Source organism: Centruroides sculpturatus, unplaced genomic scaffold (genome assembly GCF_000671375.1).
Source record: "Centruroides sculpturatus isolate CEXI.00-Female unplaced genomic scaffold, Cexi_2.0 scaffold80, whole genome shotgun sequence".
NCBI classification, from domain to species: domain Eukaryota; kingdom Metazoa; phylum Arthropoda; class Arachnida; order Scorpiones; family Buthidae; genus Centruroides; species Centruroides sculpturatus.
In genome coordinates, this window is record NW_019384552.1 from 219264 (window position 1) to 234938 (window position 15675).

Below are 15675 nucleotides of genomic sequence, written 5' to 3' on the forward strand. Positions count from 1 at the left end.
CGAAAGCCCGAATCAGATGCGCAGAATGGGCGGATGCGTTATCACGATGGAGCTGGCAAGTTTTGATCGTTTGCGTCGCACAGCATCGGAACGACGACGAAGGATCTCCTGGTAGTACTCCTTTACGATGGTTTGGCCTTGTGGTGCGTACTCACGATAGACCACCCCACGAGAGTCGAAAAAACTGTCAACATGACCTTGATATTGCTGCGGACCTGCCGCGCTTTTTTTGGCCTCGAGGATCGTCCCCGAAAGCCTGCTGAATCTTGCGAAGAGTTTACGCTTGGGTATCGCCAAGGTTTTTGGCAAAATTTGATGTAATATCGCTGCTCACGTTGTTCAGTCATTTTCCAACTTAGTTGAATAAGACGAGAGCTCACTACATGTCCTCACTCATAGGCCGACTGACGCTTCCTGAAGGCGGGAAAAAATTCAGAGCTGTGCATGGCTGTCCCCTCCACAACTCCACCGAAAGAAGCCTCCCGCGCATCATTGGTTTACGCGGAAAAAATAAAAGTCCGATACTTTTTGAACAGGCCTCGTACTGTACTTATAAACTACAGTAATTTAATAAAACAAAGAAATTTTATAAGTTAACTTCCGGGATCCCTAGATTGTGGGTACGCCACATCCACAATCTAGGGATCCCGGATACGGCTCCAAGTTTAAATTTCGATATTCTTACTACGGTAACGAGTTTGTAAAACATTCGGGAATTCCAATTTTCAATGCTGACACAGCGCTGATCTCAACGTTCGTTAAAAATCGTTCCTTTTTTCAACGTTGAAGTTGCGTTGTTGTCAGCGCTGTCTCAATATACTCAGCACTCAACATACGTGTTAACTGCTACTTTCCAATGGATTGTGGGTAATTTGTGCGACATTTGAATGGAATCCATATTGCTGAGAATGGAATTATGGGAACTAAGCACATCGTACTCGAGTTGGAACGTCATTGATGACGTCAAATTGTTGACTTCAACACTCGCCTTGAAAATCGGAATGACCCGATTGGTTTGGGGCCCCCGGGCAATGAATAACGTCCCACTGCGCTCCCCCTACGTCGGTGTCTTCCGTAGCACCTAATGGAAATAGAACACAGACGCCAATGGGAGAGTCAGAGGACGATAATATAATGCTTTAAGCTTTTATTGCATTCGTAAATACCAAATGGCACTTCGGACACGCTTTTTCGGAACGAGACGTCGACGATGACTGACGACATCGGAAACAAATGGAAAATACCGACGTTTACACAATATTAAAAATTTTTTTATGTACTCGAAACGACTGCAAACTCGGAAATGGGTCCGAATTAAATTAAAGACACCGACGGTTTTTAAATATTTTCTTACAAGTCAGTTTTGAAAGCTTATTTCGGATTCCCGTTCGATATTTTCGAATGCAAAAATTATAAAATTTTGCCATCCTTCGTAACTCTGCAATTGACATTTTTGGCTTATTTCCATTATAAGTCGAGATAGTACCTCTTATTACTCCTCTAGGAACGAATACGGGTGTCTCGTGCAAAACTAGCTCCATTCACCATTAAAGTACAGTAAATTATCATGTTGGAAATGAGATACAAAATAAAATTAGACGATTTCTTTCAAAATTTAAATTTTATTCTCAAAAAATTGTGGAACGAATGCTTCGTCATTTAAGGCCACTCGGTTTTAGTCAATCGATGAGCGAAACTGTTTTAAATGGGACACCCATAGTTGCACTATTGTTTATTCAGTTATAACTCGTTAGTGTACTGTACTATTGGCGTCAGAAGTACGATTTACGCAATAATCGATTGGAGAGAGACTGCTGTCATCGTTTTACACCAGGGGTGTCCAACCCGCGGCCCAAGGCAAGTTCAAATGCGGCCCAATAAACGTGTAATCAAAACAGACAGATTATTTTATTTCAACGGCACAAATTCAAGAGAGACGTTTCACAAAGCCGTAAACCTTTATACATATTTTAATTTTGAGTGGAAAGGAAATATTTTCAAATACCTGGAAATGTTTGAATGAGGAAGGTATATTAAATAAAGCTGAAGTTGTGATTCAAAGGCGTATAGACTCAAATTCGGGGAAGGAGAGAAAAGCCAAAAGATAAAAAGTAATGAGAAAGGTTAAATATACCTTCTGTTATGCAAATATTGACCATTAATTTTCCAACTTTCCTCATTTCTTTATCTTGTGTCCTTTCGCTCCTTTCCTCGCTTTGGGTCTATAATTCTTTGAGTCCCAACTCCAGCTTTATTTAGTACTCCTTCCAGCGTTGCAAGACTTAGCTACTTTGCACCAAATTTGGCTACTCTTTTATTAGTTTGGCGTAAAAAATATCATTTGACGCAATGGCTACNACAGTATATCATCATCAAGTATATTCTTCTATAACTGCCATTTTATCACACTTTTAGTAAGTTGCAATTGTAGATTCTGATAATGCATACTTTATCACATGATAAGCATTCAAGATCTACATAATTATAAGAACTCATTATACACTGCTGATGTTTAAAGTTTTCCTTAAGTAGTAAATATTTGCCAAATGCTACCTTACATGGAATACTATCTTAATTTGAAAATCAAACAGGAATGTTAAATATATTAAATAAAAACTTGAAAGACAATATTTTAGGTAACATGTAGCAAACTATATCAATAACATTTTGTATCAGTATTAACAACATTTGATATTATTCTGGAATGTAATATATTGTTAATCTTTTCACAGAACTAAGATCTACCAAATTTGATTTGATTAATAATTAACATTTGATTTACTTAGTCCTCCTTAATAAAACCTTCCAGAGGAAGCTATTTTAAATTGGGTTTTTAGGAAAAAGCTACAACATGTGAATTTATATATTTAAAATTATAAAGATTATCTTTGCAAAGGTTACTTTTATCATCCAACAGTGTAAAAATGAGTTTAACTTGGTACATCGTACCAGATAATTTAAAATCAGCGTGTCCTAAACTAATTACACCTTCAATTACTTTAACTGAATAAAAATTTGCAAAGAGAACACCAAATTAAACTAAATAAATATTTTGTGTTAACTTATTTGTATTTTGAGTCCATTATTCTATAAATCAGTAATTAAATATTATTGATAAAAATTCACTTTTATCATAGTGAACTATAGTAGCCTTTTTCAGTCACGTCTAGATAGTTTTTAATGTGCTGAAGAGTGTTTATTTTCAAAGTTTAAGCAATCAGAATTTTAAATATCAATTCAGTATAAACAATAAAATGATATTCTTTGCATAAAATAGAAAAAGATTTGCTATCAATAAATAAGATGGCTACAAATTAATGATTAATCATAACCTGAAGTATAAAGTTAACAACATGCTAAATAATAAACATAATTAAGCTTCTGTTTTTAATAATTTTAATTAACTAGTTATTTCATTTACTTTTTTACACTTTTAATCTGAGATTTGGCTATGACTGAAATAATGTTAACAAATTTATAAATGATTTCACCTAAGTTAATGGACAAGTTTTTAAACAGCTTTGAAAAAGCAAGTATATTTAAAATTTTCTATAGTTTTATGTAATAGAACGAACTTCAAATTTGAAAAAAAGAGGAGGAAAAAACAAAAACAATACAGATTTTACAATGAAATGACTTTACTAATGAAACTTCCAATATCAGAAAAAGGTAAAAGTACTTTAATAAAATTTATTTTAATGTTGATTTTTGTAAAAGCACTGAAAATTTTAAGTTTAAAATACAACTGTTCATCATAACAGTTTTAACTTTAGTTTTATGAAGTTTATGAAAACATGAAATAAAAATATAAGAAAAATGAAATATAATTTATTTCATTTTTCTTATATTTTTATTTGATGTAATTTGACAAAATTCTCTATTTATAAAAAACAATTTTTTTGAAAAATATTCAATAATTATATAAATATAATAATATAGTTCATAACAGTTTGTTAATGCCTTTTTTCTAGGAATCTGTATATTATTTGAATCAAGGATTTACATCCTGAAAACTCAATTTTAATTAATCCAAATTACTGAAGAATGCATTATTTGTATCAAAAAGTATATTTCTTCAGCCTATTTTTGTTCAATTGAATACAAACGTTAATCAAATTGTTGAGATAAAATTTAAAAAATAAGATTGTCTGCAAAGATATGTTTGATTATTATTGAAGCTATTCTAAACAAATTTTGTACTATTTGAACACAAAATAAATTACATTCTTTATATCAATAAATCTATCATTAAAGTGAATAAATTACTTATGCAACAACAACAACAAATAATCACAAATACTTTGTACTTTAAATGGCTTTTAAGATGTAATTAACATAAAAAGAAATTTATAGATATTGCCTTTAGTACCTATCAATAACATGAAATTATTAAAACAAACAGAATTCTTCTATATTTACAAAAAGATCTGATGCCACCTTTGGATTAGAACACATTAAATTTCTAGAAATCATCACTTTAAGAATCAAAAATATTTGATTAAAAATAAAAATTGTTAATTTTTCATATGCCACTAAAAATCTACCTTGGAAAATTTTTTTAAATCAAGAAATAGATAATTTCATATTTCAAGATCTGTTTATCTAATAAACAAATGTATATATTAAAATTATATTAAAAAGATTATAATAAAACTTGTTATATATTAAATTGACATTTCTAAATTATACTCCTATCAAATTTAATTAACAATTTTTTTTTACTGTATAATTATGCATTGGTTAGTACTATAATTTATCACTTAATTAAAAATAATAAAATTGTTTAGGTAGAAAGAAAACATAGTGACAAAAGATTTTTTAGGATTTTCCTATTGAAGGCAATCAAGAAGTAAAGAACACACTGATTTTTAAATTTTTATCATTTCTGATATCAATTATATTATCTATATCAATACTAATTGCACTATTATATTTTGAAACAGTGCATTTGTGAGTCAGTAGAATCATATTGTGACTAATCATTTAATAAAAATGCTATTTGCACAATATGAAATATTGTAGTACTTGTACAATATCAGATAGTATGTTTACTACTGAAATTTAACAGGAGATGATCCACAAGAGGCAGCAAGAGGTGTTGGACTTGTAAATATTGTTGAGTCCAGAGCACAGAGACTGGGGTTTGAATGACCTCCAGAATTTGTCCTAGAATGTAAGGCTGTAATTGAGGATGGTATTGATTGTGATGTTGGAAGGAGTACAGATGATGGAGTAAGATTCCCATTTCCTTCATTCTTCATTATATCTTCCAACCTCTCAGATGTTGAAAGGTTCTCACTTTCTTTGTGACTTTTTCCATTTAATTTTTTATCAGATATCAAGCAATCTTTTGTATCTTTACAGTTTTTTTCATCACTAGAATAAATTTTCAATGCTACCGCAAGATCTTGGAGCAGTTCAGTTTCCTTTTCATCAATTAATTTAAATTGTTCATTAAAAAGTACGAAATGACAAAATAAGCTATTTAAATGAGCATGAAGATTCAGTAAGACTATTTCTTTAAAATGGGCATGATAAAGATGGGCTATTACATGAAATAACAGCCGATGAATTTTTTTTACAATTGATTCAAAGGAACTAGGGAATTCTTTATCTAAAAATAAAAAAAGAAAAAGATTATATAGATTTTAAAATGTTTTAGTATAATTAATAAATATTCCAGTATTATTAAAATGATTTCAATGGTAATTTCAGTAAAGAAACAATATTCAATATTTTCATAAATGTAATATTTTTTTAATTATAGCAACTCAGTTACAATTTATGACCTAATTATAGTGAACTTGAAAACATACCAACAACAGCAAAGTTAAAATAATTTCTCATTTAATATATACTATATATTTCATTCATTAGTTAGTCTTACAATCAATTACTAGGCAATACCTTCCATTTCTTTATTGGTCCAAAAAAAAGGCATCACTTCAAGGTAATCTGGGCTATATGGTGTAATATATCCACCCATAATTTTGAATCTGGTCAGTGACGATATTGGTGATATGGGGCAAAGTGTTTTCATGCAGAATCTGGGTGGACAACTATTGCTTCCTCTGAAGAATCATTTTCTGATGTTCAAAAGTTGTCATGTATGTTTCTTTACAAATTGTGCTTCCATGTAGTAAGAACAACAAGATGCCCTATCTGTCCAGAATAGTGACATGCAAAATTATCAGGACTGTAATTTTACCATTGATTAGTACATTAATTAATGTGATTTTCATATATGCAGCAACATCAAGGGATATACATATTCCACTTTGCACAATATAGTCACAATTTAATCCAAAAATTAATAAGTACTTTTGCTTTTATTGTGCTGAGGTGTAATGAACAAGATGCCTGTTTGCTTATATCTATGCCACAAGTGACATTACTAGTAATAAGTTTTAGACTAAATATACTAATTGAAATTTAAAGAACAATCAAAATTATTTCTTGTGACATTATTACAATACCAAGCTGCAAGTTTTAATCATTTTGATTTAAATAAATAATATCTGGTCTCAATTTTCATCTATCTTAAATTAATATCATTTTTGACATTAACAAAGGACAGATATGGATGATGGAGAGAATGTATGGGTCTGCAATTTGGAAACTGAAGCTCAATAATTGCTCAAAAACTAACTCAGAAGTATTTTAATTTCTGTATTATATCTAATTGCTTTAAATCTACTACTTAATACTTTTTCTGCCACATGTTTATAGTATATATTGTATTATATATAATTTTTTTATGCATGCATGTGTGGTGACTACATCACTTATTTATGTACTAGTAGCACGGGACACCCCCTAGTGGGCGTTCTTTACAAATTTCCATGAGGCACGTTTTTCCTTTGACTTTTTTGTTCCTATCAATATGCTCTACAGCTCTGTTAAAGTCCCAATGGTAAGATTTACTCTCCGAATGAAGGGGTGGAGACCCCCAACTGTAGTCCCCCTGTGCGAACAATACAGTCAAAGGAACCATACCACTACGCATGACCCTTTGCGAGATATCTCGGGAAGGATCGCGCATAGGGGTATGGTTCATTAGACATTTATTGTTCGCACAGAGGGGGGGTCGCCACCCCTTTGAATAAAGGGGTGGCGACCCCCTTTGAATTGACGCAATTGGGACGGTAAGATTTACCCTTTATTCAAAGGGTAAATCTTACCGTCCCAATTGCATCATACGGATCTACATTTATACCTATTAAACATTCTATAAATACTTTAAAATACAGGTAACCCCCGTATAACACGGCACTTCTATAGCACAAATTCACTCTAACACGGTTCGAGAATTGGTACCATCCCCCGTATAACACGGTACTTTTATAGCACGGATTCACTCTAACACGGTTCGAGAATTGGTACCATCCCCCGTATAACACGGTACTTTTATAGCACGGATTCACTCTGACACGGTTTGAGAAATGGGTAAAACCGTCGTACAACATGAAATGTAATAAATTTTTACATACTTAAGTACTAATAGTTCACGAAAATAATAATTTTCGTGAACTATTAGTATTTCAGTGTGTAAGTTTTCTTTTCTCGTCTCCATACACATGGTCCTTCGCAAAAATTGTTTCAATTTTGCCAGATTTCGACGCTTCTGCTTCTGATGTTGCCAGGTGTTTTTCCCTTATTTTATAAGTGCTTAGCACCATATAAGGAAGTGTATAGAGATCTTTTAACTAGAAGCAAGCAATCTAAAATTACATACACTTTTTGCAAAAGGTAAAGCATGAATCTGAAAATAATGCAGAAAAATGCTCAGAGGATAATGATAACTTGCCAAAAATAAAATGCTTTCGGTTAATAGTGCTTTTAGTGATCACAAAGAAAACATTGTTTAATTTATATTAATATGTATCACTTAAGAAAATTTTAATAAAGATATTTATCTTAATTATGAAAGTATAGTAGCATGTTTTTTAATTTTCGGAACCTAACCCTCCTTTTCGTACTAGTTCTTTGTTTCGCATAACAGGGATTTGCATAACACGGCAATTTTTTGGAATGTAACTACTGTGTTATACAGGGGTTACCTGTAGTTTAATTTGTTTATTTATCTTCACTTGTAAACCTCGATTTTAAATGTAATTTTTTCAACAAATTTCCCGTGAGTCAATGCGCGATGTTCACGGAGTCACGGGATGTTGTAAAAGTGCGGCGCAAGGTTAATCGAGGCATATAATAAGGCAAGGCAAGACATATAATAATTATTTATACCATTCTGTGGTATAAATAATAAATTCATATCAATAATAAATTCCTATTACAAATAAAAATAATTTATTGTTAATTTAAAATCTTTGCTAGGGTGCCTCTAGTGCCCGTTTTTAGCATGCCATTACGCGGACAGACCTGTTCAATGGGTTATATATATAGAAGATATCTAATTATTTGTTAACAGAAATGAAACAGAAAGAGCAATGTTTTAATGTTTTTAAGATCGCAACTTCTAAATCACATAATTAGTTTCAATGTGTGGGGCATAAGTAGGGGGGATTATACAAAGATATTTTTGTTCTTAAAATTTTCTGCAGAATACAAATTATTTTGAGTTATCCATATGAAATTATAGTATATAAAACAATTTTAATTTTGAAATAAATTTTTAATTAAAAGGAACAGCAATATAACTTATGTATTGACATAAGTTATATTGCTGTTCGTTTTAATTATTTTTGTTAAATTTTTGCATGCTGGCAACATGGCTCGACCATTAAAGGGCGGCCAGTATTTAAACGAGACTTAATTTTCTAATTATGAGTGGTTGTTTGTTTTGTGAGCAATAAAATAATTTAAAAATAATTTTTAACGATACGATAGTGACGATTATTATTTTTAAAAAAATTTGTTAGGATTAACATTGATAAAAATTCAATGCAAAGTTGGTTAATAGCGATATACTAATTACATGGGATATATTAATATACTATACTAATAATATAATTTTTTCATTTTTTTCGGTTATCCGACTAACCGAGTCCCCAATTGAGTCGGATAATTGATGCTCTACTGTATATGAAATAAAACATGAAAGGTAAGAGCAATTTATCACATTTAACCACAATGTTTTGTTTCTTTTAATTATATAGGTATGCCATTACATGTTTTATAACTTTTACACTTTTTTTTTTATTGCAGTGTTCAAAGAAATGTATCGGCAGTCTTTAAAAATTAATAATTTTTATTAAATCCTATTAATCTTCAACATTAAAAAATAAATGTATATAATGCTACTCAGGGGCATGCGGTAGATTTTCTTAGTATGATGCAAGTCTTTGAAATGCCACCTCTTAAACGCCACTTATGCCACCCCTTAAATGCTGCTTATGCTGCCCCCCTTACAGTGCCGCCTGATGCGGCCGCATCTCTGCATCATAGCAAGGCACAGTCCTGATGTTACTATAACAAATGGGTATAGCTATATTTTAGTGTAGACTCTGACAAAGAAAATCTTAAGATATCCAATTGTTTGATATTTAAACTATTTAAGGTTACTTATTAAGTAATTTGGCTAGAGGTAGGTGATTAGGATGCCATGTCTGAATTAATTTGGCTAGAGGTAGTGATTAGGATGCCATGTCTGAATTATTAATATAATTACAGAAAGAAAATTAATAAAAACAACTTTTTAACAAAATAATTTCAATCATAATCATCATCAATAAAATTATTTTTTTCTTTAAAGAAAAAAAATTGGGAATAAAGTATTCTCAAATATAGAATATCCATTTTCCACAAATGCTAGATAAATCTCTATACTGAAAAAAATATATTTTAAACCTGGAAAATATTTTCTAATTTATATTAAAATGATCCATTTCAAATACACAATCATTTTAATTACAATTATTAAAAAAAAAATTTTTTTTANGAACAATTTACTTTCAAAGCCATTGTGCTTTAAATAGAAACTTAATTAACTATAAAAAAACAAAATAATTTTTACACAGTTTGATTTTACAGAGTATTATTATATACTACAGTTCAACATAAAATTTACAATTTAATTAATATTTTAACAAATAAATTAACATTTTTTTTTTAAATGATAAAATGAACAACAAACTCTATATTTGAAAATAGGGTCACAAAACAATCAGCATATTGAATAAGTAGAAAGCGAGTGGCCTTGCAATGGCATGGTTAAATCTTTAAACCATGGTTTTATTTGAATTTCTTATATATATGAATCCTTATTCTGCTTTGGTGTCTTTTAGTGACTATACATAGAACATAGCTATTGCTAAACAACTCATTCATCTATAATAATTGATACTTGATTTAAAATTGCTAACTACCTATTCTTTTTATTTTTCAAAGATATACATTCCTGTAAATATTTAATTTTAGCATTAACCATTACATACTTAAAAATTTGATAATTAGGCAAAGAATGTCAGGATATGTTTGAAATGGATTAGCATATACAGTATATATTTATTCATATTAGATTCTATAATAACAGACATTTTTCATATATATTTTATTTTATATATATATAAATCACATGACATATTTGAATTATTTAAAGCTTTTATTCTGTTCTGTTTTATTCAACTTTATTGCTTAGCTATAGTGGCAGAGTAATACACATTCAAGATCCAGCACAATCAACTATTCTTATTATGGGAAATACTATAAAAAGAATGTTTTTATTTCAAGTAAATTTCTTAAATGTTTTGAATGTATTTATTTCAATGAAATTTATATCATATGAAACGTAAATACCAAATTTTGTAGGAAAAATACATTCGTCATTCACTGTTTTCTGTGTGAACGTCATCACATAGTCTATATATTGAGGAGCTGCAACTTTACATTTCTTTCCTCTTTCATCAAACCATAAATATTGCCTAAAAATATAACAATGAAAAAACAGAATTATTAAAAGAATAGACTTAAATTTTTGAAATATAAGTTTTCATTAAGAATAAAATAATGTTTATATAATACCCACCACTTTATTACTTATATGATTATTATTTTAAATGGAAATTTGTACCCATAACAAATATAATGCAAAGTTAACCATTAGTTCATTATTATTTTCAACTCCATTTTTCTACATCAAACAGAAAAGTGATATTTTTATCTGAAATTTCCATTAAAATTGGACTCCTTTACTAAAATGTAGTGTTATTTTGTTAGACATACAATGTAAAGATATTGAAGTTCTGTTATATCCATTATATTTTCCTAATATAATTATATGGAAAGCTTATCTATCTATTAATGTAAATTCACAAAAATTTCATGTCAATTTTGTTTATATATATAAAAAGAGTATGGTATTATTTTTTTACACACATTTTCATGTATGTAAAAAAATAATACCAAGCTCTTAATGAGCTGAACTTGATTTACTTGATTCTTGGAAAATCACTTACAATGTAATCATCTGAGCTAATGCATATGACATTTCTCTGTAAAACTATTTAGCTCTCATTTTTGTTTTCACCTCCTATTGACACAAAATAGTTTCTTTGAAGTATGGAGTTAATTTCTGGGAAGAAGAAATCACAGGAAGCCAGATCTGGCAAATAACAAAGGCAGATCAACCACCGATTTTTTTCTATTGGCTAAAAACTGTTTTCCAGAAAGTTTATGAAATGGCACCATTATTCTGATTCAAGATCCTCAGTTTCTCCAGCATCCTGGATATTTCTTTCTCACTCTTTCATATGGTTTAGTTAAGATTTCAATAATGTTGACTAACAGTCTGGCTACAGAAAAACCAATCTCCCATTATAAAACATTACATATCAAAGAAAGCAATGACACACTAAGCAGCAGCATTTTTTACACTTTTCCTGACTTTCAAAAATCATTTATCCAATCAAAAACACATTATAGATGGTGTATTTTGTGGAAGTATCAATATTTAAAACGTTTCAGCAAACAAATGTTAAAGCGAACAAATTAACAATGTTAATTTGTTCGCTCCTTTAAACTATTAAACTAAAGAAATTTGTGATTGAAACTCCTTTCTTATTCCACACTTTCTTTTGCTGAAATCTTGATTAATAAAGTGAGCGACATTTTCTGGCTGTGCAAAGACACCACTATACTAACACTTATCTGCTGATACTAAGTAAAAATATCAAAACTATGAAAATACAGTTTAAGTTCAAATACACACACCCCTACCCAGTACTGGTTCCCACATTATAAATTCAGTCTTATTTTTCTGTCAAACTTTACTGTAATGAACTAAAAATTTTATCAAAAACATTTGATTACTACTATTAATTAAACAATATTTTTCTACAATTATTGAATTAAATAAAACAAGAAATTATTAGAAACTAAACTTTTAATGCTTGAATTAGTCCTGTCAAAAAAATAAATAAATTTTATTGCATATATACCAATATTAGGAAGAGCAAGATTCAAGTTGTGGAAAAGGCAATAGAATTAACCAATCATAGCTCACTTTGGTAGTAATGTTTATGGGATAAAAGCATACAAATCACATGTAGAACAGTGTATTTGTTTAATGGAAAAAGGTTCAAATACGAATTGATACAGAAACATTTCTCCATAGTGCTTGAAATTATTCCTTTTCATATAATTAAATCCTTATTAAAATAAGAAAGTTTTAAGCATAGTGTGACATAAATTTAGATAATTACAGGGATATTACAATATATTTTCATATAAAATTTATTTTAATTTCTCATAAGAAAACCTTTCTTATCCCACACTTTCTTTTGATGAAATCTTGATTAATAAAAGCAAATTATATAAAGGTAAAATGGTGTAAACAGGAAAGATTTAAACACACCTTTATTCTCCTGTCTCAAACACCAAACATGTGCCAAGAATCAAACTGCTTTCCTGCTTGTATGGCTATAGCAACTTATTGCAAAATGCATTTTTGCTGCACACTTTTTCATTCTATGCTGCATGTGGACGCCATCTGTATTTTTAAGTTTTCAAAGTTGAATGAGGCATGTTTTGAATCTGTTCCATTATGGAAAAAATAATTTTGATTAAAAATGTAAAAGTGCTATGAATAATATTTATAGGTTTCAATCATGATTTGAAAAAAAAAAATCAGTATGTCATAGTGCTATGTATAGAACCACTATCCCTCACTTGAAATAAAATTCCTACACAAGTACAGTACAGCAAGAGGAGCACATTGTTATTACTTTATTTTATGTAATTGTCCAGGTAGGTCTTTTGGAACAATCTAAAACCTTATAGAACTTTCCAAGTTTTGATGAGAGATTCTATTTAAAGACAATTTGAAGCATCATTTTCAACTATTGTCTTTAAATTTGGCATACTTTAGGTGAAAAATTTCCAAGTACAAAACACCTTAAAGTTGCAAATGCTGGCATAAAGAAGCTTGCTGAATATTCTGTGGTACTTCAGAAGAATTGATTGCATTTGGTCTCTCATAAAAACAGTACAGATAGATACAAAATCCAAAAAAATTTGAGCTTTCTAAAATGAAGGTATTGAAATATCACAAAGCACGTGGCAGTCAATCAAGATAACATCTTATGAAATAGTCCAAATTTTTTCTGTCAGTCAACATGAAGATTTTTGACATCTTACGTACTTAAAACAAAATTCACAGAATTAGATCTCAAACTCTTGCCTTCTGATGGAAACTACATTGTGATGGAAAAGTGCATCAGTTTTGTCAAATGCATTATTGATACAGTAAGAACAGACTAAAGTATTCAATCAACTGAACACCCAGGATGAATAGCAAACCAATTTCTTCTACAGACAGTCAGTGATTATCAAAAGAGCTATCCAGACTTTATGAAAAAAATGCTTGTCAATAACAGTAATACTCATACAGTAGATTATAATACATTGTTATGTTCATCTTGTGACACTAGCATGAAAAACACCAACTGTAAATTTTAAATGCTTAGTACTGCATTATTTTGTATTTTGCTTAAAATAAAGAAAATTTAAAATGTTTCAAACTTTGGTAGCATCTCTAAAATTCATTAAAATCACCACATAACTAGAGAAGCTTCTGTAAATTAATGACACCACCACCGAAATCCAGCAGTTGATCATAAATTTAATAGAAAAACAAAGTTCAGTGAATGGTTGTTCACTATCAAAATACATTTGTATTTATTAATTTTAAGTCTGCATATTAGTTTTTTAAATTTTTACTTATGGCATTTCAGAGATATTGTCAATAATTAATATGTAGCCTTTGTGACAGGACTCTCAAATTCTTTACTTGTCAGAATCTGTAATATGTAGAATAATGTGCTTATGCTATCTTAATTTTTAACCATGCTCAGTAACTTCAATAATTGCATTACACCAGGTAGTGCAAATTGGGCAAGAATACAAACAAGTACATAGTATGCATGTATGAAGTTTTTCTTCATAAACCTGATTATTAAAGAGAAATGAACTGCAAGCTTGATGCTGCTATTAAAGCAGCCAAGGTAGACAAATCAAATACTAGATGGAAAAAAAATACTGTAACACATCTCAAAAATGAACTAGAAATCTTCCAGGCTACAGGTGAAACACACACATCTGTTTTTCTCTTAAATGCATTAAAGACGATTCCATCCACATCAATTGAATCGGATAGGGCATTCTCAGTAGCAGGATTTTCATTACTAAAATGAAAACCAGATTGAGTGATCTGAGTATTGGCCATCTTTGCTTTTTAAAATATTATTGTAAATTTTTATAAGATTTTGTATCATGTATTTTGTATTATTTAAAAAACAAAAATTACCTTCTAAGTTAAAAGTTTGATCTAAGCTCATTTTTTTCTTTAAAATTTTCAACTCAATTCAAAGGCATTTTTGTTATAAGCAGTTTCCAACAAACTTTAATAAATTTTTCTATTTGTGAAAATGTCTATGTAATTCAAGAGTAATTTTTTATACATATTTTACACAGCGTTATTATTATTATTTTGAAGATTGCAGGGTGTATTAAGTTACTTAAAAATGAAAAATAATTATATCCCAGGAAGAAGTTCAATTTTTTTTCGGAATTCTGGGACAAGCAAAAGACCAGGAAATGAAAAACCTTAATTTATACACTTATGGCATAAAATTAAGAGAAGTTTCTCTAAATTATATTAATGAATTAATAAACTTAAGCAGATTGGTTTTAGGTGATTTGATTTTTTTTTTATTGACTTAGATCATTCAAATTATTTACTATGCATCTTCAGAATATACTAAAATGAGAATAAATGAAAAACATACTAAATATTAAAATTTTTAAAATTAACATTATAAATGGTTTTTGTTCTCTACAAACTAACCTAAATAGTTAGCAAAGTTGCAGCTGAAGTTTTCAATGAAAACACCACCTTCCTGTAAGCTTAGAAGTTTGACAATGGCATTTGGAATGTCAGTGGAATCATGCTCAACGTTCCAAACACCATTGTCAAACTTCTAGGCTTACAGGATGGCGGCACTCAACGTCTGATGTTCACATTGAAAATGTCAGCCGCAACCTCACTATTAATTATTCAAACAAACTGCTGGATTCTAAATAGGTTACATTAACCTAACAGATTCAAATGTTCTTTTTTTAAAAGAATTCTATTTAAACATTTAAAGTATTTAAAGTTATTGTTTTTAATTTTTATTTAAATCAAATTTACTGTACAAGATATTAATAACAGCATACATA

General features: G+C 29.6%; 1 protein-coding gene across 4 annotated transcripts in view; it reads right to left on the minus strand.

Moving 5' to 3' along the window:
* Positions 1–2364: 2364 nt before the first annotated feature.
* Positions 2365–15675, minus strand: part of LOC111623695 (MOB kinase activator 2-like) — a 133271-nt gene continuing 119960 nt past the window's right edge. For all 4 annotated transcript variants that reach the window (XM_023366355.1, XM_023366356.1, XM_023366354.1 and 1 more), the window contains exons 4-5: positions 10756–10880; positions 2365–5614 (exon numbers count right to left, since the gene is read on the minus strand). In XM_023366355.1, the coding sequence (XP_023222123.1) occupies positions 5052–5614; positions 10756–10880 (688 nt within the window). In that variant the 3' untranslated portion in view covers positions 2365–5051. The remainder of the gene's footprint in view (positions 5615–10755; positions 10881–15675) is intronic.